Source organism: Ciconia boyciana, chromosome 2, assembly GCF_034638445.1.
Source record: "Ciconia boyciana chromosome 2, ASM3463844v1, whole genome shotgun sequence".
Classification (NCBI taxonomy): domain Eukaryota; kingdom Metazoa; phylum Chordata; class Aves; order Ciconiiformes; family Ciconiidae; genus Ciconia; species Ciconia boyciana.
This window is the reverse complement of record NC_132935.1, coordinates 15,846,462-15,868,454: the sequence shown is the minus strand read 5'-3', so window position 1 is coordinate 15,868,454 and position 21,993 is coordinate 15,846,462. Positions and strand designations below refer to the sequence as shown.

Sequence of the window (21,993 nt, the reverse complement as noted above, 5' to 3'; positions counted from 1 at the left end):
TTTTCAACCTCAAGAAACCATACACAGGGCTCCGGGCTGACCCCTCTAGATGCTGACTTGCCCGTAAACCCCCCCTTGATTCAGCAAGCCAGAAAAACGGCCCGGCTCCCGAATAAGGCCTTCACTGGAGAGCCCGTGCGCGGCGGACAGAGGGACGGCGCCGAGCCTGCCAGGGCTGCAGGCCGAGGCGGGGTTCCTCGAGGCAGCCGGCACGACAGACACCCCGCAGCAGGGAGGGGCACCTCCGCTCCGCTCCGCTCCGCTCCGCGCCGCGCCGCGCCGCGCCGCGCCGCGCCTCCTCTCCCCTCCCGAACGCTGAACGCTCCCCGCTCCCCTCAGCCCGCAGCGCGGACTCCCAACCACCCCTCCCGCCCCGCCGGCTGCCGTGACGTCACTTCCGCCGCGGGTCGCCCGCGCCTCCGGGCGCCGCCGAGCGCTTCCGCCTGCGCGTTTCCAGGGCAACGGGGCGCCCCGGTCCCCCGTGAGTAACCGGCCGCCCCCGGGGGCCTCGCCCGCCGCGGGGCAGGGTCTTCCTGGCCGCCTCCCATGGCGGCAGCGCCGTGCCGCGGCGCTCCCGTTACCAACCGGGCGCCCCCAGGGAGGGGCTGCGGGGCCCGGGGCGGCCCCTCCTCGCCCCCCCCTCGCCCCCCGCCTGCCCGGGGCTGCCCCGCTGCGGTCTGGGGGCGGGGGGAGCGGAGCACATGTCGCGGTCCGTCCCGGTAACTCCGCGCGGCTCCTCGGGCGGGCGCGCCCTAGCCGGGGCGGCACCCGTGGGCCTGCTCGCCCGGGAGGGGCCTGCAGGGCCCAGGCGGGAGCGCGGGCTGCGTCTGCGGGGTCCTGGGGCACCGCCTGCGCCCCGGCCTCCCGGGCTGCGGGGTGGGTGAGCCGTGCCTCGGGCCGTTCCCTGCAGCGGAGGGGGGCAGCCGGGCAGGTGCCGGTCCCGGAGGCCAGCAGGAGGGCTGCGGTTTTCACGTGTTGGGGCCGGGCGGAAGAGCCTTTCGCGTCCCCTTGCGACAGATCGAGGCAGGGGCGTCCTGGTGACGGCGGTGAGGGGAGGTGTGTGAGGAGCACCCCCAGTTCCACTGCCCAGCAGAGCTGTAGCGCTTAAGGGAGCGGTACCCAAACCGAAGGGTACAGCCCTGAGCCCTCTCTTATCAGTCGCAAAGTTTTATCTTGGGTAGGGCCACATATAGGGAAAAGGGATTGTATAGCCACCATACAGCAGTTTATTATGATAGACTCAAACAAGTGCTTAATCATTCCGCCTGAACTTCTTTGTGCAGCTTGACTCGGCGGGACTGGTTAACGTCAGGAGATGTCAACTCCCCCTCTCGCTGGGGCAGGCATGCCGCCTGGTGCTTTCTCAGGGACACAGGCTCAAGCAGCTAGGGAGGTAAATACAGCCTCTCTTTGTCGAATTGGCCAAGAGACTGTGCAGGACATTGTATTTCGAACCATGGAAATCTTCCAGTTACTGAGGAACATGCAGGTGAGAAATAACCTTTTCTTTTTACAGTCCTCAACTTCCCATGTTTTTACCACCAAATGCCAGTATATGTAGGCACAGGAGATATAGCTTAGGACATTTAAATACATAACTCGATCAAACTGCTTTGAAAAGGGGGCTTGATTGGAGAAGTGAATACTACTCAACATATTTGCTTACTCCTGTACATTAAGTGAAGATGGAGAAAATTCAGAAATGCTAAATAATAATATAATAATCCCCACAATAAATGTATTCTGAAAACACTTAATATCTGTGTTTTCCTTTATGAATAGTGAAGTCTGTTTATATGCCAGTTATGTTTCTCTGTTTTTGTTAACATCTGGGGAGTAATTTTAGAGGAATTTTCATTGATGTTTTACTGTAATATTTTTCCACCTAGAACTTTTTGACTTTTTTTTTTTGTTAAAGTGGACATAATCCTTATTTGTGGCTACTTACTGAGAAAACATACAAACATTTGTTGTGTTTCTCTGTTGAGAGCAGAAGATAAATAATCACTCCCATTCCCTCTGTATTTTTGTGACCCTGGCAGTTTCCTTCTGTAATTATCTTAGGTATAGGTATATGTACTTCGAGTTTGCTACCTTTGAATTCATTTTGATTGTGTCTCTGAATTGTGACCTGGGGTTGAGACACAAAGTCTCAAAGTGTAATACTCATAACAGATAACAACAATGTCGTGCTTAAGCATTTTGAAGACACTCACTGAAAAGAGTTACAGAGGGATTGACAATGAGTAGAATACATGAAGCTGTTCGACAGCAGTGATTTGGCACATCAGATGAGTAGATAAAATGCAGAATTTTGCTGATAAAATAGAAATTTCAGTGATTTCTGTGGGGATAGTGTGATTGTCTTATTTTAAAATGTACAAAAACCCCTCTGATTTATTTTAGTTTGTTTATTTCATGTGACAGAAACTTTAATGTAATATTTTTAATGTTTTGGGGGTTTGGTTCTCTAAGTTACCGAATGGCGTTACTTACCATACTGGAACATATCAAGACAGACTGGGAAAGCTGCAGGAACATCTCCGTCAGCTATCAATACTGTTCAGAAAACTGAGACTAGTCTATGACAAATGCAATGAAAACTGTGCTGGGCTCGATCCTGTTCCTATAGAAGTAAGTATCTTTATTAACATATAAATTACAAATCAGAATAACCTCTCTCTGCTTAGCACATCATCCATTCTCCTGAGTTGCAGGAGACTCATAACAAGTTTTAAATGAGACTGGAATTGTTCAGTGGACTGAATTCTGTTTATTATTTAGAGCTGGTTGAAAGACTGTGAAACTTTCACGTTAACATCAACAGTTCTTACCAGTTGGGAGGGATCCAATTTTGAAATTAAATTTTATTTAAAATGTTAGCCTTTTTTCTCAGGCTTCTTGGTACATTCACCAACTTGTTTCCACTAGGAAAAAAAGAGTCAAAAGAGTCAGGGCAAGTGTTTCTTTAAAGAGGTTGTTGTAGTGGGAAAAAGTCTGCCTTAAGCTCTCACCTGCCAGCCTGGCTCCCTGAGTAATATGCATTATTCCCTTGCTCTGACCATCAGTCTGTGCCTCCATAGTTCCCTCACTCAGCTACTCTGAACCAATATGAACGTACAGTGGTGATGGAAAAGCGAACAGCATAAGACTTCCAGGAAGCAGGATTGGCCAAAGTTTTTTCCTAATAAAAATGCTATTCCTAGTAAAATCAATCTTCAGTTGAAAAATCCAACTTCATTTTTTCCCCTCGTAAGTTAAGTTGTTTCTAATTCGTAGTAATACTCTTAAAGCCTGTTTTGTGTTATAATTTGAGGTACTACAGCTCTAAGTTAACCAGAACTGTGAAGTTCTTTAATTACTGACCTCTGGATTCTGAGGCTACTCTATTAACGGACTTCTGATTGTCCATTGAGTTTTAATCATGTAAGCATTATATGTTATATTTGAATCTCTTCACTGAATAGGAAGAAAGCAATGAAGGAGTCCATTTTGTACAGTCCATTCTAGACTTTTCAGCTACTTCTGTCAGCAGTCACTGCCATGTGTTTCAGAGAAAGGTATTTGGAAACCTTAGAGCAAACAAGGGAGTAAGATACCTTCCCAATTAAAAAAATAAAACTTTTCCATGGTGTGTTAACTTGTGTGCAATAGTTCAATACTTGCGTCCCCTTTAAAAGCTTTTGACGTGTCTTGTTTTCACATATGGTTGGGATGAGGTGGGGTTGGTCTTTCTTTTTCTTTGTCTTTTCATAGTTTTTCCTGTTACCAGGATGAAAAAGAATCTCCATAGAAAAAATGAGTAGTCCCTTTAAGCTTTTTTTAACGCAAGGTCTCACTGATACCTTATGCACAGCAGAGTTTTGTATCGATAGTTGGAATTCTTTTTGCTTTTATCTACCTAGTCTTTTCTGCTCTGAAGTTAATAGAATGCCTGCTTCCTCATGTTTTATTAGTTAGGGTGAATGAGAGTGGCACACCATTCCTCTTGGATCAGTTTTCTTAAATTCTTGTTTCAGCTTTTCAATAATAGTCTCAATCATATTATTTAATAACTGATATTCTAACCGTATCTTTAAAGAATATCAACAAATCTCTTTTTTTAAACAGTCAAGAGAAGTCAATACCTACTAATATTCCTTAGTCTATTATTATTGATATAAATGTTTTTATATTTTTTTGTTAATGTGTACTACCAATGTAATAGGTATTCTTACCAATTTTCCATTAGCCAGCATAGCAAGGCATGAGATAATTGTAAAGCAGTTCTGGCTATGAAGTTCTCTAATTGATTACATTTCCTGCTTCATTTGTGTGTTAGGTGTAGTTCTTTGCTTTTCTTTTTTTTGCTTTTTCTACTACATTTTCTGAAAGATGGGAGGTTTTCAAAAGAAATGTTCTCCTTTGAGTGGTACATTATTTTTTCATCAGAGAGAGAACGAGTTTTTCCAAGAGTATTTAGCAGCCACGCTACTTCTTTATTGTATGCAAATGTAGTAAGTTGTTAACCTTTACTACGTTTTCATGGCAGAGTTTAGTGTGGTAGTTTTTGTCCATTTTGATAAGCTTAATAAGAATGGCCTACAAAATTTTTTGTGTAGAAGGAAATTCAATTTTCAGTGGGTTAAATCAAAGTAAGTTTTCCATTAGAATGCTGAAGGATGCTGCTGAATGCTTTGTATCAGAAGTAGTGTGGCCAGCAGGACTAGGGAAGTGATCGTCCCCCTCTACGCAGCACTGGTGAGGCCGCACCTCGAATACTGTGTTCAGTTTTGGGCCCCTCACTGCAAGAGAGACATTGAGGTGCTGGATCATGTCCAAAGAAGGGCAACAAAGCTGGTGAAGGGTCTAGCGAACAAGTCTTATGAGGAGCGGCTGAGGGAACTGGGGTTGTTTAGTCTGGAGAAAAGGAGGCTGAGGGGAGACCTTATCACTCTCTACAGCCACCTGAAAGGAGGTTGTAGAGAGGTGGGGGTCGGTCTCTTCTCCCAAGTAACAAGCCATAGGACGAGAGAAAATGGCCTCAAGTTGTGCCAGGGGAGGTTTAGATTGGATATTAGGAAAAATTTCTTCACCGAAAGGGTTGCCAAGCCTTGGAACAGGCTACCCAGGGAAGTGGTTGAGTCACCATCCCTGGAAGTATTTAAAAGATGTGTAGCTGTGGCACTTAGGGACATGGCTTAGTGGTGGACTTGGCAGTGTTAGGTTAGCGGTTGGACTCAATGATCTTAAGGGTCTTTTCCAACCTAAATGATTCTATGATAATATTACACCCCAACCTAAGTATCAAATTAATATGCATGCGATGAGCAACTTGCTCCCATACTTTTAAACTAATGTCTTCTTGCTAATTTGCATCAATTACTAGTCTTTTATTTGTCTGTAGTGTGTATGTGAACAAGGATGTAATTTTGCTATCAACTTTAGGTTTTCTCAGTTCAGGACAGAAAAATCAACAATAGACTGTAGTCTTGTGGACGTATGTTATGTATAAAATGTTACAGCTTATAATTAGTTTTGAATAAGATGTTAGTAGCTTGGGAGTGTTCTGACACAGAAGCATGTATTTGTTTTGTATCTGGTATATTTACTGATTCTTTTCAATTTATTTTTTTTAGGAAGGGAACATGCATTAATATTCATTTAGAAATTCTTTATCAAAGATTTTTGGCTTTGTAGAAGCTTACAAAAAAGATAGTACACTGTATGCCTGAGGAGATTACAGTGGGAAATTCTTATGGAAAAACTCCTATTAGGTAGCTGTGGGCCTGGTCTTAAGAATAGCCAGAGGCCCACTAAAATAGCAAGTAATAATTAAGGTATTAACCAAGTAGCTATGGAAAGCCAGTCATAATTATGTTTAGTATATCACTGATATACTTATAATAATGAGAACTTCATGTTTGTGGTATCTCATAGTGTGGAATAGTAAATTTTAAAATCACAGTCTACAGAGTTGAAGAATGCAAGGATTACCTGTGGTAAACATCTTAAAATGTAAAGACTGGGTTCTGCCTGCAGTTGTGAAATTGCTTGGGTCTAGGCATGGTAATATGTGGGATTGTGTCTATTTGAAGCACATTGTTTTCCTGGGGAACCGACTGGGGTCATTCGAAGGCCTTTGGGTTTGAGGTGATGAAGTAAGCCTGTCTCCACTTCCTCTTGGGAAGTTTGAACCTTTGGAGAAAATGGTAGTACCTTACATATCTCCTGTATCTCCTGTTTTCAGTTTCTTTTTTTCTTCTTTTTTCCTTTTTTTTTTTTCCTTTTAATTTTTTTTTTTTAGCTAATGTTTCTTGTCTTCACAGCAACTTATTCCATATGTTGAAGAAGATGGCTCCAAGCATGATGATCGTGGTGCTGCAAGTCAGCTTCGTTTTGCTAGTGAAGAGAGAAGGGAAATAATGGAAGTAAATAAGGTAACAAAGTTGAAATTAATTTGTGTAAAACTGTCACTTTGTCATTACAAAGCTTAAATTTCTAGATTGCTGTACTAAATGCAGCATGTGTGATGACTGCCATCAAACTTGGTAATAAATACTTCTTGCATGTAACTTTCAGAATTACTTTTTAAGTTATTATTTTTTTTTTTAGCTGTACCTCTGGCTGTCGAGTTTAGGTTTCCCAACAATTTTAACTTGTGCCTCTTTTTAAACCGATACATATTCTTCTGAATACGGTGTAGTATGTTTATTCTTACCCACTAGATATCAGCAGTACAGATTGAGGTGAGGTGCCTGTTGAACTTACTTATCTTAAAAATTTACCTTAGGCATTAAAAAAAATGAGTATTGAACATCAGATGTGTAAATATTATCACAGTGATGTGAGTTGGTAAAGCATTTTCAGGGCTACTTTCTGTATTTTGACAGTTTGAGGAAGACCATTCCTTTTGTTAAATGTAGCATTTATTGAATCTTGACACATTCAGAAAAAAAATGTACTATGTATGATAAAGATGCTGTTAAGTTTTCAGTTTGAGTGGCAGTGTGCAACTGAGTACAATTACTGAAGGTGGATTCAAATCTAAAAATAAATACGCTGTAGTAAATGCTAATATAATATTGAGATTAAAAATACGTAATTTTACCAGACCACATTTTGAACATTGTTTCTTCAATCCGTAAAGTACAAAGATAGGATTAGTTAAATATTTCTGTAGCTGTAATATCTGTAAATGCTTGGTAGAAAGGAAGCATAATCTACAAAAATAACCAAACAAAGGAAATAAGTGAGTAAAATATTTCTTTATGGAGAGAATAATTGGTGGATTTTCAGCTTTTAAAATATTTCCGATATTTTGTCTTCAACAATTAGAGATGTACTGAATCTTTCATAACCCATTTATGCAGAAAAATGCACACATATTGTACAGGAGAAAATGGGGACTATGTGAATTTAGAGAAAAGCAGTTGTCAGCTGTCCTGTTGTGTTCTTCCTGTTCAGTGCTGATGTAGCAAGGTTGTATATATTATATTGTATGTAATACTGTACTATGAATTTATGCACATTTATTTGCAATCTTTAAGTGCTAATAAGCTTAACTGTCCATATTTGCTGTGTTTTTGATAGTTTTATGACATGTTTTTCCCCTTGTTGTTATACTTGTATGCTAATATGTTTTTAAACCTCCTTGGTGGGATCTTGTGAAAATAATTTTATAAAAGTTTATTGTGAGTTCTAAACCTTAAAAAGGTTGATGGTCTTACAGGACCATTGGTAGCAAATTGGTAATTAAGAATGTATGCAGACATTCACTTAAATCGGGTCTGAAATCCTGGATTTACACTTAAATGCCTAGACCTAGTTTCCAGATTTTCCACAGTAACTCTTCAGAAGATAGTTGAACCTTCTTAGTATTTTTGTGGACAAATATTTACTAACTGCTGCAAAAGAAATTTAAACTTCTTGTTTTTGAAAGTGCACTGAGTTTTTTCTTTTGTCTCTCTCTAGCTGAATAAGCACATCCACTACCCGTTTCAAAGTTCAAATTTTAATACATTACAGAATAGGAAATGCTTTGGGTTTTTAATTAGTAGAAATAAATAAATTCTTATTTTTGCAAAGAAAAATCACTAGAATCAGGTTAATTGGTCAAATTCCTGACACTGGCTGCTGGGCTCAGATAGCCCTCTCTGTTTCTTAGCTGGCAGTCCTGGAAGCTTTTCAGTCCTCTAGTATGTAACATCCATCTTCAACTCAATTCTGCTTAATTTATTTTAGAAAAATTTCAGTAATACAAAATGTTGGTGAAAATGCTGTGACAGGAAAACCAACATGAAGAAGAAGCTTTTTATATTTTTGACCCACTATCTTTTTTCTTCCTTCAGCTGGTTTTCCTGCTCTCACCTAGTCCTTTTTGCTGTGATAGGCAGTACTTTTTCAGTCTTGCATGTTACTGGTACCAAAAAAAGCATATTGCAATAACCCAATACTTCGACACTATTGAGACATTTGAATTCTTAGACCTTTCATGAGTCTCTTAATTTTGCCCTTCTTGCTGTGATATCCCAGCCGGTCTGGTCTCTTTTGTGGCTCTGGATGTATGTGAAAGACACGAACTGCCCTGCAGTGTGGAGCACAGCCAAAACTGGTAGATCATATAAACCTTGTGGATCATATATTCTCACACAAAAAGGTCCCTTCTTCCAGGAACCACTGACTTGAAACATAGCAGCTCTGCTTTGCTGCCACAGTTGTCTGGGAAGGGAGCATCCTCAGTGGAGGAGGAGAGGAGCGTCACGTACTTGTTATACTCACCATCTCACTCATGGGGCAGGAGAACCTGTTGATATAGCAGAGTTCCTAAATACTGCAGTAATTTTTGATGTCAGTTTCCTGTATCTTGACATCTTTTGGTCTTATTTATTTATTTATTCTGCTATATTAGACTTATCTTTTAGGTCAGAAAGTTTAATGCGCTCACCTTGGCTAAGAAGTACTTGTCCATTAATTTACAATCTAGATCAGTTTACAAGGTAATGCATTTCTGTCCTAGCAAGTCAGTAATATTTAGCAACTGTAGGTTTAAATAAAACCTATTAAGCTTAAAAACAAAAGGGATTTTTGCCAGCACTAAGACGAGTGCACCATTATTATAAAGCAACCAAACAAACCATTTATTGAGCACTGACTACCTCTACCTTTTCTACTAAACAATTCCCTCCTGCAGTTCCCAAAAATGTTGCTTATTCCTTTTATCTGTATTTGCTTTCTGGGATTGTAAATTGTTGAGGTGGTTGACTCTTCTGGAATAAATAATTTACTGTTCCAGAATCAGTTCAACATTTGCATTGGTCTACTAATACAAATCCTGATCCAATTTTCACTGAACATAATTACTATTTGCAACAATTGGAAGCTGTTACCAAAATTTCCTTGCTTGTCTTCATATTTTTTGAGACTTTAATGTTCTAGTTACAGGTTCTTTACCTTCTAAGTATAGCATCATCTGTAATATTTTCAAGATGTCAGGCTCACCTTGGGTCTATGGTCTTGTAGTACATTTGACAGGACTTACAACAGAAAATATCAAATCACAGACTGAGAACACTTTAATCTGTGTTGCTGCCTTATCAGCAGTTTTCTTTACTGCTTGTTTTTAGAAATTGAGCAAGTACAGCTTTGGTTTTTTAGATGCTGTAGATCTGGTTTCAGATGAAGCACTTGAGAAAATCATCGCATAATTAGCAGTCTCAATACATTTGGTTGAAAATGAAATGATGTGAAATAGCATTAGGACATTCCAGGTGACCCTTTAGAAAACAATCATGTTTGATATTCTTAATTAATCTTTGCTAACTGGTTAACAGTGATCTTGCTAAGAGAGGAAAAGACAATTTACATGACAGGCTTTTAAGTTAAGCTGTTACGAGTTTAGCTCCGGGCTTTTTTGATAAGAAAACGGTTGTGCACTGCAGCTGCTGTTGTTTCGGGAAGTAGTCCTTAAAATGAAAGCAATTTACAATTAGTCTTTCTCTTTGCAGAACTTTACCTGGAAACTACTTTTGACTATGCTGAAAACCTGCATTCCTTTTAAACTGTCTTTCATGCTATTTGCATGTATTTTTAATTTGTTTTGTATTTGTAGAGTATATTGACCACTTCCCCCAATTTGGTATTGTCCACAAATTTGATACTTTTATATGGTGATTAGGTCATTCAGTGTGGATAAGTCATTAATGAGGATATGAAGAATATTGACCTTAGTATCAATCCTGAGAAACATCAAGAGTGACCAGCTGCCACTTCATCTTAATACTGATGATCACAACATTTAGAAATCAATAGTCTAGCCAGTTTTCCATCAACCCTATAATCCACCTATCCAAACCACATCTCTCCAATTTGTCTACAAGGATGCTATGAGAGACTGTGTCAAAAGCCTGGCTAATATGAAAGTAAAGAAAATCTCCTGCTCTCCCCTTGGCCACATAGTCATTTCTCAATAGAAGGCTATCATGTTGGTCAGGCACAACACATCTTTGGTAAGTCCAAGATGACTGTTACCAGTCACCTTATCATTTATGTGTCTGGATGTGTGTTGTGGTTTAACCCCAGCCAGCAACTAAGCCCCACGCAGCTGCTCATTCACTCCCCCCTGGTGGGATGGGGGAGAGAATCGGAAGAGTAAAAGCGAGAAAACTCGAGTGTTGAGATAAAGACCGTTTAATAGGGAAAGCAAAAGCCGTGCACACAAGCAAAGCAAAACAAGGAATTCATCCACTACTTCCCATGGGCAGGCAGGTGTTCAGCCATCTCCAGGAAAGCAGGGCTCCATCACGTGTAACGGTTACTTGGGAAGACAAAAACGCCATCACTCCGAACGTCCTCCCCTTCCTTCTTCTTCCCCAGTTTTATATACTGAGCATGACGTCATATGGTATGGAATAGGCCTTTGGTCAGTTTGGACCAACCACCCCGGCTGTGTCCCCCCCGCCCCAGCCTCTTCTGCACCCGGCAGAGCATTGGAAGCCAAAAAGTCCTCGACCAGTGCAGCAACAACTAAAACATCAGTGTGTTATCAACACTGTTTTCAGCACAAATCCAAAACATAGCCCCAGACTAGCTACTATAAAGAAAATTAACTCTATCCCAGCCAAAACCAGCACAACATGACTTCCAGAAGGATTTGCTGCATAGTCTTTCTGGGTTCAGGGGCTAGCCTGACCAGCCTGTAGTTTCTGTAGTTTTCTGGACAGCCCCCCCCCTGCCCCCCTCTTGCCTTTCTTGAAAATGAGTTGAGGTGTTTCCTTTTTCATCAGGAAGCTCTTCCCATCTCCAGTAGAAAATTCTGTAGAGTGCTCTTGTAATGTCATCAGCCAGCTCCCTCAGCACTGAGATGCATTTTTATTCTATATAATGAAATATTTCCTTTTCAGTTTCATATAAAATGTTGTATGCAAAGTTTTTCATGTAGCTTCCTATATCAAAACAACAACATGGTTACAAAGTTGAGAAAAGTTAGGAAACACCGAGCTGAAAGCTGTCCATACAATCCCAATAGCCCCCTTTTGTCCTCGTATAAATGCATATTATACAACCTTTATTACATTATCACATTTAGTTCCTCTCCCCCCCCCCCGCCCCTTTCCTAGAAGAGACCTAGAGCTGTTCTGCTTTTGTTGCAGACTAGGCACTGTTTAGATTGAATCAGTATTGTGATAAGTAAGATTATAAGAATCCTGGTTTATGTATTGTGTAATTTGCATGAGGGTATTGAATAAGGAGGGAATTTGAGAATGAGAAGGAAGGATTTAATGTGAGTAGTGAGTGAGTAACTGAAGGCTGCTCTTGAGAAGTGGATTTTTATCCTTGTCTCTGCTACAAAATGTCTGTGGTAGTTGTTCATTCTTCCCCCTACGGTTGGTGATAGCTGTCCTTTGAATATGTGGGAAGCTGTTAAAACATGAAGTTTATTGATGGACTTGAATCTTAGATGTCTCTGGACAAGGTTAGTAGGCACTCCATTTTTATCCATAGGGTTCCTGTGACTTAGTTTGCCATCTGTAACTGAGGGTCTGTGTGATTTTCATGTTAAGAATCGGGATGTAATACTGAGGAGTGTGGTGGAGAAGCACCTTGGGGAATGGATAATTCCATTACAAGCTACATAGCTTAGAGGGTACTCAGTAAATAAGACCTCAGATTTCATTGTTGAATGGTAAATAATTGGTATGAAGCAAACGTCCATCTATTTTGATGAACACACTTATTCCTCTTTGAACAACAGAGCACTGGATACCTGCAATTGCTGTCTGGTTCAATGTGTGAAAAGTATTGAGCATGCAGTGGAGCACAGGCTGTCACTGGTGCTTCTGCTTGTTTCAGGAACAGAGAGTTACGCATGCAGAAGGAGCAGTTTTCCTTTCAGCTATCAGGTGAGGAGGGAGGCAGAAAACCCAGTCTCTCATTTCCAGTAAGGATAGAACAGTTATGCCTGTGAATGACATCAGGAAAAGCTGTAGTTACTGAACAACAAGTGTGTTAATGTTTAATTGCATAGCAGTTAGTGTTTTAGTGATGAATACTTTTTATCCGTTTGAAAAAATATTATAAATAGATGGATATGTGAATTTATTATGATGGAAAGTGGGCCTTGGTGTCAATTGAGTAGCCATAAGTTAGAACATCACCTGTCAGCTTTAAGAGAGTTTGAGCAAAGTGTTGAGGCATTTTGTCTATCATTTTTTTTCTGCTGTATGCATATAATATTGTAACTTTTTTGACTATAAAACTGAAGGAAAAAAAAAAAAGAAGGTTTTCCACCTCCTTCCTTCAGAGATTTCATTATGAAGGACTCACTTAAAAAAAGAACAGTATAAATTGCCAGGGCAGGCTTTACTTTTTCTCACCTATCACAAACATTGTGTTTCTGTAGAAATTTCTTGGGTTTGGCTTACATGGAAAAGCAGAGGCCATTGTCGCCTTCATAAGACTTTCAACAATCACTTCCTACAGCAGTTTAACGGTCAGAAGGAGTAACATGGTCATCAAAAAGCGGATGATGCAAGTTCACGCTGTAGTAGAGTCGTAATCAACAAAGTAAACATAATTGTTTTAATTCTACTGAGACTTAAGCAAGTAAAGGTAGTACTGTTATTAATATTTAATGCTTTATTACGCTTAGATGTACTTCTGGCCTGTACTGTTGCAGGTCTTGAACAGACCAGGTAAAAACTATATCTGGCACAGCATTCAGGAGAATGGTCTTTTATGTAAGATTTTTAAGGTGGAAACACCTCTTCTTTTTTTTTTTTCTTAAGCAGAAGAAGTGCCTGTACAACATAGGCAAGTACTTTTGATGTTGTTACAGGCATCAGCTGGAATATAATCTTATTCTTCCACAGTGTTTACACTATCATCTTTGCCTGAAGAAGGGACTTTTAACAAATGGATTGAGTGCAGAGTAATGACTCATAGTGATGGTTAGGTTTTAAAATGTGAAAGATAGATGAGCTTAAGATGAGGAGAGAGATGGGAACAGTGTGCAAAGGAAAGTTCTGATACATCTCTGGTAGAAAGTTGTGGATTGGTCTAGACAGCACTGATTTCAAATGAAATGAAAGTGAACCAAAAATGAGTTTAAGTCAAAAATTTATTTCAGTCAAAGTTGAAATTACTGTGTCCTACCAAACCCAAATCTGTATGAAACATGTCAAGTTCTTTATGGCATGTTCCTTGAAAGACAGCTATTTTATGGATGTACGTTATGGTTCTCCCACTTCGTTTCATTTATGAGTGTTGTGCTTCTGTATGTGTTTTCATAAATGTCCTGCCAGACCTAAGCCTACTGAAGTCTCGTTGGTTACTGGAAGGTGCAGTCCTTGCCAACTCCATCATGCTGGCCATAGTACTTGCAGTGTCAGTCAAAATGGATAGTTAATCACATTGAAAATTAATATCACCAATGAAGACCCCTTAGGATTGGTTTTCAGTCAGATCACTTTTCTAACATAGAGAGGGACTAACAGAAACATGCCTGTCAGATGTAAGGTGAATTTAGATCTCTTAAACTCTTTGTAAACTGCCTCGTATAAGATAATTTTCCTGTGCTATCTCAAAATGGATAAAGTCAGAAGCTGTAGCATAATATGTAGGATGAAGTACCTTTTCTTGTTTCATACAACTGTTAATCCTGAGAAGCAGTCCAGAGTTCAACTAAGTCATTTCAGCAGAAGGAGGAAAGAGTGGGAGACAACTTGCAAGCAATCTGTTCAAACAAAAATTTGTCATTGCTGCAGAAGCTGCTTACAGAACTTGCCTGTTTCCCAAGAAGGCCATTTCACCTAACTTTCCAAGGTTAGAACTGGGTTGAGATGTTCTTAGTGGCTCAGCAGAGTCTTAAGCAGAGGCCAGCACTGCCGGTGGTGCAGAACATATTAATTATGTAGTACTTTGTGGTGTGGACCACTGCCTGTCAAAGATTGGTAACAAAGATCACTATATGTGTTTCAATTAGGAGACCATGCTCTCTAAAGTGGATTTTTTCCCCTCTTTATTCTTTTTTCAGCCTAGCAATCCAGAGATGGTACTTCATCTTAGATGTTTTTTCTGTCTCTAGAACAAGTAGAATAGAAGAGCTAAGAAAATAACTCTTCACTGAAGACAAGGATCTAAAATTATCTTCAGATAAATAAAGTAACAATTGTATACTTCTTGTCTGTACAGGTGCTTTGAAAACAAATGAAATCCAATTTGAAGGTTCCCTTGTCTAGCATCAAGTAAAGATCAAGCAATTTACAGTTTCATAACACTTGCAAAGAAATGAAAACAGTCTTACAGAATGAGTCTTTTGGGCATAACTTATGTAAAGTTCATGTGAGCATACCTACGTAACAGTATTTAGCAGTACAATTAGACATGGACAGAGAGAGAACACAATCTGCATGTCAGAGGTTAATGGTTCTTTCTATCTGTGATTTGAATAACCATCGCTGACTGTTCAGCCTTCATTTCTATTGATAAAGGCTTTGAAAAATCGTGAAATGGCATGCCCTCAGTATCAGTGAGTGACAGCTTGCATTAAACTAGTAGTTTTGATGTAACATTCATTGATTTCTTTAAGATTGACTGTTGAGGATGGCAAACAGAAATATGTTTAAAAATGCCACAGGTATGAACACGCTTGTTTATCTCATCCCTCTTGTGTTTTCTCAAGCATCAAGATCTTACATTATGAGCTTTTGTAGGGAGACACTTGCAATTCTGTCATTTGGATGCTGTGGTAACTACATGCTTCTCAGTTTTCTCTCTTGTCTTTAGGAGTTCTATCTCTGATGTATATTGTGAAGTCTTGGATTAGCAAATGAAAAAGAAAGAAGCATTAGATAAATGCACATAGTCATCTTTAAAATACTTTCTAGTCTGTCAAGTGCTTGATTAGAAATTCTGAGTTAGTGCGCATGAACTGTCCAACATCTGTTTTTACATCCTTTTCAGGAGTCTGGAATTGCATATTGTCTCTGCTTCTAGGGAATGTATCCACCAAAGTCTGTGTTCAGGAATATTTCTCTTACTCGAAGTACTGTTTGCCATGTAATCTAAGCCTAATTACCATATTACTTCACACCATTTTTACAGGTGTGAAGTGAATAGACTTCCTTTTTTTCTCTAGACTTCTTTCCCAGCTGACCAGCTGGGCAACTTAAAAATCGGTGTGTTGTCTGCATCAAAAGTCAGGAGACTGATTTTCAGGTTATGGCTTCTTTTGTTGCTCCTTTTTATCACTGTTCCAGTTACTTCAGTCGTATTACTCATCTGGTCACTCTTTTAATGTATTGCCATTTGTGTAGTGCAAATAACAAAGTTATGTCAAACCTGAAACATTTTTAATAGTTTGTCCTGTTTTGATGGTAGCAACTCTTTCCTGTGCTTTTGCTTTACTTGGAACTCTGGACTTTCCTAAGGAATAAGTAGTTTGATCTCTAATGTGAGAAGGCTGACATCTTAGCAAATCAGAATGAAATGAAGGACATAGGTTCTTGTTAACAATACACAGTAACTTAGTTCTTGACAGCTTTGATTTGAGCAGGAAAATTAATAAATCAGACAATAAATATGTGTATTATTGTGAAACATGAAAGGTTAGGGAGATTGTGCGATGTCTTAATGCACTGATATTTTTTCTGCAAAGACATAATTTTTAAGTTCTGATTATGCACCCAAATAAAAGCGAGTTTTCTGTTCTTCTATTCCTTCAAATGTTTCTGCAGTTCACAAAAACAAATACATAGTTTAAAAAAATTCAGCATGCTTCGGAATATCTGTTTCAAGACAGGACCCCTTAGCACATCAGGGTTGACCTATATAGGCAGAAGGGCTGGAAAAGCTTGATTGGCTTCACCTGTACCTTGTACTTTGTTCAAACTTCTACTGTTAATCCCTCATTTTTTTGTGCACCCAAGTTATACAACATATATTCACATTAATTTATCTGTTCCCTGAATTCTTTCTTCCTACAAAAAGTGCTGTCTTTTGGACTTCGGAAAGAGAGGACTGATCCCCACAAGCCTCCAGTTTTTGAAGGGATCAAGTGCTTTGATAAAAAGACTGCTGTGAAAAGAAACAGCATTCCCCCTCTAGCAATGGTCCTTAACTTTTGAGGCTTTCTTGTATTTCTAGAGTGTGCTTTAAAGAGGATGCATTATCCCACTAATACTGCTCACAGACAACTGAGAAGAAGATCCATATAGCATTTCATAACACTGTAACTTTTGTTGAATTTCTGAGTGTGCTATTTGAACTGATCACAAAAAAACTTCTAATAAACTCTTCCCACAGAAACTGAAACAGAAGAATCAGCAGCTGAAGCAGATCATGGATCAGTTACGGAATCTTATTTGGGACATAAATGCCATGTTGGCAATGCGGAACTGAACAAGGAGAATCAAACTGTGTAATTGGAAAAGATACAAATTTGTTTGGATATACTTAATTTCTTTCTAAGAAGTAACGTGTTTTCCCACAACCATATTGCAGTAATGTTTGAAAAGTCTTCAAGATTAAAATGTTGAGTTTTTGCAGTAACTTAAATGGTGTTGGCTTTGTTTTTATAAAAGATTCATCCTACAAGTTTTACCTGAATATAATACAGCCTAAGTAACTTACAATAATAATTTGGATTGCTATGCAAATGGGGGTTTTTATAAATGAAGGGTTTCTGGATTATTTTTATAATACAATTAACATTGTTTTAAAAAATGTGTTTGTATGCCATTCTGCAGTGCAAACCACCTCTACAGACAGGAAAAGCTGCAGTACAGAAGAGGCACTCTAGTAAGCTACAGGACTGAAATAAGTGATCAGATATTACAATGCAATATGTTTCCCCATTGTGGGAACATATATTACAGGCTACTATGCCATATAAGTTCATCTTATTCCATATCCTATCACTGGATATATGTTATATTACATAAATTGGAGCAAAATTCAAAAGCTACATAAGATTACCCCTGTATCCTTATGGATATAATTAAGTATTTTTAAATGAAGACTACATACACATATCCTCAACATTAACTTCTGCTGTAACTATGTGTTAAAATTTCTTGAGTACTACTGCTCCAGCTATTGTATGGTGTAGTATTCCTGTAGCATTATGTATGGTTAGAATTATGTTGGTTTTGTTTACCAGAATGCACTGAGTAAATGCCTCATTAATCTTTTCCCTATGACTGCCAGTCCTAGAAAACTTCGGAGTATATGAGCAGTTCATTATTTTGAGTTAATCATCAACCTTCATGTTTCTTTGTTCTGCCTCCAGGATTCCTTACAATTTTCATTAGCCCTGAAAATAGTCTTAATAATTGTTGTTATCCACGGACGCTGCCAGTGGACTATGTGTCTCTTTTTCCAGATGAAAGAATATGTAAAATAACACTGTTTCAGTACAAATCTGTAGGACACTCTACTGTTAATATTTGTCAAGTTGAAAACTGACCATCCTCATGATTTGCTGCTTCTGTTTACTTCTAACTCTTATTCCATGCCCAGTCAGATTCCTTAATAGTTTTGTGTGAAAGATTTCCTCAGAACCTTCTCAAGAGTCCAATTAAATGGTATCCTTTTAAAAGATATCCTTTTTACAATACGGGGTTTTGATACTGAATGCTTATTGATTTGAGATATATGGTTTTAAAAATGTTATACTGGTTTGTTGTTCTATCAGTCTATTTTATTTTGGTTTTTAATCATTTCAACCCATTTGTCTACTCCTTGAGGTAAAAATCACTGGCATGTAATAGATCTGATCACACCTGGTTAACAATATATGACTTTTCCCTGAAATTAGGTACAATATAGTTGTCTTTTATTTCTCCTTTTGAAGGCTTTAAATCTTAACAGGTGAATGGATGCCCAGTCTTATAATTGCAAATAAACAGAGTTAGAAAATGTTCATTTTGATTAGTTTACCCAGTGTTGAAAGTGATATGTAACTATGACAATACCTAGATGTGAGTAGATGTCAAAACACCTTACAAATAAGGGTGCTCTCTTTTCTCCCATATTACAAATGGAAGAGTAGATAGCTTTACTCAGTGGCAAAGCTAGCAGCAGAACCGTTCATTTCCCATTTGGATTGACCACTGTGGCAGACTTGTTGGTCAGAAATAATGGTTGATTTCTGCAGCTGTGAGAGACATAACTTTTATATACAAAGCTTTTGAAAAGGAGATGAAGACTGCAAGTAGAGATTTTATTTTGTTGTTTGTTTAAAATGTTTGTTTAAAATTGTATTTGCAAGGTATAGTGGCAGCTTTCTCTTTAGTGTATGTATAAGCATGCATCCAGCCTAGAATGAGTACTTGAAGTGGATTTTGAAGTCACACCAAGATCTTAATTGTTAGCGTAAAATTCTCAGTACTTACTATTTTGTTATATTTTTGGAACAATTATGGAAAATGAAGACTAGGCTAGATTTTACTGCCTGTATACCATCTATGTATTCTTACTAAATGTCTTTAAAGTTTGTTGACTTCTTTTATTGCATATAAACTGTGCAGAAGTAACCTAAGATGTGAATAAGAGTGCAAATATTGCAAGTAGGTGTTTGGGCAATACAATATTCAGCTTACTCAGTGCAGCTGCTAGCAGTAGCCAAGGTTCATACTACAATTTTTCACCTGGGAGAGAGGAGAAAACACTTTAAACCACTACCAGAATAGATAGCGCAGGAGCTAAATTGCAAAGTGCAGAAATTGACAGAATTGTAAGTTATCACGGTAAATACTGTCAAAACAGGAACTTTGCAAGGTGTTGGACCAAAACCATACACTTTGACTTACACAGATGAAAGTAAGGGTAGTGAACATAATTCATATGCTACCACATCCGTGAATAAGCGTAGGATTTGGCCAAGAAGTTTTAAGAAAAGTGGCGATTCCTCAGCTGTGAAACACTTTTACAGGAATTACTGGGCATCAACATATGCTGAAATTTAATATTTAAGTTAATGCTAACTGAACTTTAACTGCTGGTTAATGAAATGGCACCAAATGAAGTATTTACAAATACCAGCAAAGCAATACCAACACAGATGTTCCAATGTTTTGTTTATATACCATTGACTATTTCTGTATTTCTGATTAGGCAGAAGCTGGATAAACATACAGACAGTCCCAGGAGCAGATACCAGAACCTAGGATGGTTCCATTTTTGGAATATAAAAATATTTGAGGGGGTTGGGGTTCTTAGGTCTCTGTTTTGCCCAGGAAGGACTTGGGGCAGTGGAGCAAGGATGCTGAAATCTTTGTAGCATGTTTGTGGGAGCACCCCAAGTTAACACATACTCTCAAAATGAAACCATTAATCCAGCACCTTTGTACACAATGTAACAGGTATTGAATGTTCGGTTCACTGTCACAACACAGAAGATGCCTGCTAGGCAGTATGCAAAGGTCCAAGGTTTTTCTTACATAAGGCAGAGAGTGCGGAGCAGATTTATGGAAAGATGCAAGGAGTTTACTTTTCCTCTTGTCTTCCATAGAGGCAGCAAGACCTCATCCAGAGTGCTCTAATAAACCATGACCATTTTTGTTGTCCTGGAGAAAAAAAACTGCTGTGATTATAGTATTTCTTACTGATGGAGAAATTGGAACTTGTGCACAAGTGCTACTTAAATTAATCACTGTAAAGCATGGATTTAGGTGGAGTAGGACAAGGATTCTGGTCTCATAGGAACCAAGATTTCATCGGTGTGCAAGATGGCTGCACAAGCCAAAAAGACGACAGCTGAAGGATGACTGACAACTGCTGTGGAAAACAGTAAGCTCCGGATGTAGATTTGAAGATCTGAAGTTAAGAAAAAACATCAAAAAAGAGATGCAATGACACCCAAGGACACTGTGAGGCAACGGAGGTTTACAGAGGATGGATTAGTTTAATTACTTCGTGCTAACAAAGGAAATGGGGAATTATAAAGGAATTTACAAATACATCAGTGCAGAATAAAATATTTGGAGGAGAAAATGACTAGTTTGCTCACTTTCCGTATTTTAATAGTAATGAAGACTGATATGGTAGAGCATTCAGGGCTTTAAAAGAGAAGGTTTTTTGCTGAGTTGGAAGGTTACTATTTTTATACATAAAAATAACAAGGTGGCTGATATGTATTGCAGGATATTAATGAAAGTGACAAAAAATATGTACCAATGCCAGTTTTTATTTAAGAAAATGTAATGGATAACAAATGTAAGAGGTAAATAAATGCAATATAGCGAAACTTTTGTCTTGTTAAATCTAAATTCTCTGTAAATTTTAAGGATTTTTCTTACTCATATTGCATAAGGGATGTATTCTGGCATCTGTTACAACACTACACAACAAATAACGCTGCTAAAAGCCGGGAACAGTCTTTGTGTTGATGTGAATGTAGTCAAAAGCAGCATACATGTTTTACAGCACTTCTCACTGGACTAGGTCCAGTAAAGGCCATAGGTGTAGAGGCAAATAAGCAGAGACACATTTTCTTGGGTGCACTTAACTCTGGGAGCATCTCAGCTCATTGTATGCCTTCATGTTCAACTTGCAAGCTACCTAATTGCTTAGAGTTCTGCTTCTGTGCATGTTCCCAGCAGCTGATGATATCTGCTAATCACTGCTGAGGTTGTATAAACTCTGATTTTTCTGCCCAAATCCTATAGGAGGCCTGATGTGCTAGGCCCTCTGTGGCCCCTCATGCTCTCACTTTCCCTTCTCAGCTGACTGCCCCTGCTACAAAGCTATAGAGTAATGTTCTGGAATGGAATTGAAAATGAGTGGCTGAAAGGAATGAATTATATACATATCTGTGATAAAATCCTTTCCTAGGTCTGCATGTGCTTTCTCATGAAATCTTGCTTGAAAAATAAATTCAGATTTGCCTAAATAGGAAGAAAGATACGTGATTTTAAAGTTGTCTGAGTGGCAATGGATAGCAATGCAGTCATTTTTATAGCCATGTAGAGGTTTTAGTGGTATTTACAGTCCTGAAGAGGGTCACGAAGACAGTCCATTACTGAAATACATTGTTGAAGTCAGAAGACTTTCAAACAATAAGGGGAAAATATAAAGAAATATAACAGCAACAATCAAAACTTAGGTGAGCACGAACTGGCCTTAAAGTAGAGGCAAGGAAAGAGGATTTAGAAAAACACATTTTAAAGCTGCGTTAAAGAGATAATTGGGATGCAATGAGAGAAAAAAAGCCACTGCAGTTTTGGGGTGCATGACCAAATGTTGCATAGGAGGGAGTCTAAGCGTAAGAGCTCTTGCTCTGAGACCAGTAATTCCGACACAGTAATTCTGCAGGAAATACTGCATTAGTTTTCGGGTCAGCATGTTACTAACACAGTGCTACCATATGAATAATCATTCAAATAACTTGAGAAAGCAAAGACGAGGCTCAAATGTAGAAATTCTTGGGTAGATGCAAAGGGGAGGTAGAGTGATTTGGAGTGCCTGTAGTACAGAACAATGAAAGAATGTAAACAAGAACTTACTTCACCAAAC

At 39.0% G+C, this 21,993-nt stretch overlaps 1 protein-coding gene across 2 annotated transcripts; it reads left to right on the top strand.

Annotated features, from left to right (window-relative positions):
• The first annotated feature begins 329 nt into the window (after positions 1-329).
• MED30 (mediator complex subunit 30) lies at positions 330-20,705 on the top strand. 2 transcript variants are annotated; one of them, XM_072851991.1, is made up of 5 exons: positions 330-481; positions 1,284-1,489; positions 2,476-2,634; positions 6,309-6,419; positions 16,783-20,705. In XM_072851991.1, exons 2-5 carry the CDS (start codon positions 1,316-1,318, stop codon positions 16,876-16,878), a joined length of 540 nt encoding a protein of 179 aa, XP_072708092.1. In that variant the 5' UTR covers positions 330-481; positions 1,284-1,315; the 3' UTR covers positions 16,879-20,705. The 2 variants fall into 2 exon arrangements, with proteins under 2 accessions (XP_072708092.1, XP_072708093.1); XM_072851992.1 differs by lacking the exon at positions 330-481 and adding an exon at positions 791-1,056.
• Positions 20,706-21,993: the final 1,288 nt, after the last annotated feature.

Excerpts from the sequence above, each read along its gene's own strand:
- MED30 (XM_072851991.1), top strand. The coding sequence starts at position 1,316 with ATGTCAACTCCCCCTCTCGCTGGGGCAGGCATGCCGCCTGGTGCTTTC. Across the intron at positions 1,490-2,475 it reads AGTTACTGAGGAACATGCAG|TTACCGAATGGCGTTACTTA; the intron begins GTGAGAAATAAC and ends TGGTTCTCTAAG. Across the intron at positions 6,420-16,782 it reads AAATAATGGAAGTAAATAAG|AAACTGAAACAGAAGAATCA; the intron begins GTAACAAAGTTG and ends CTCTTCCCACAG.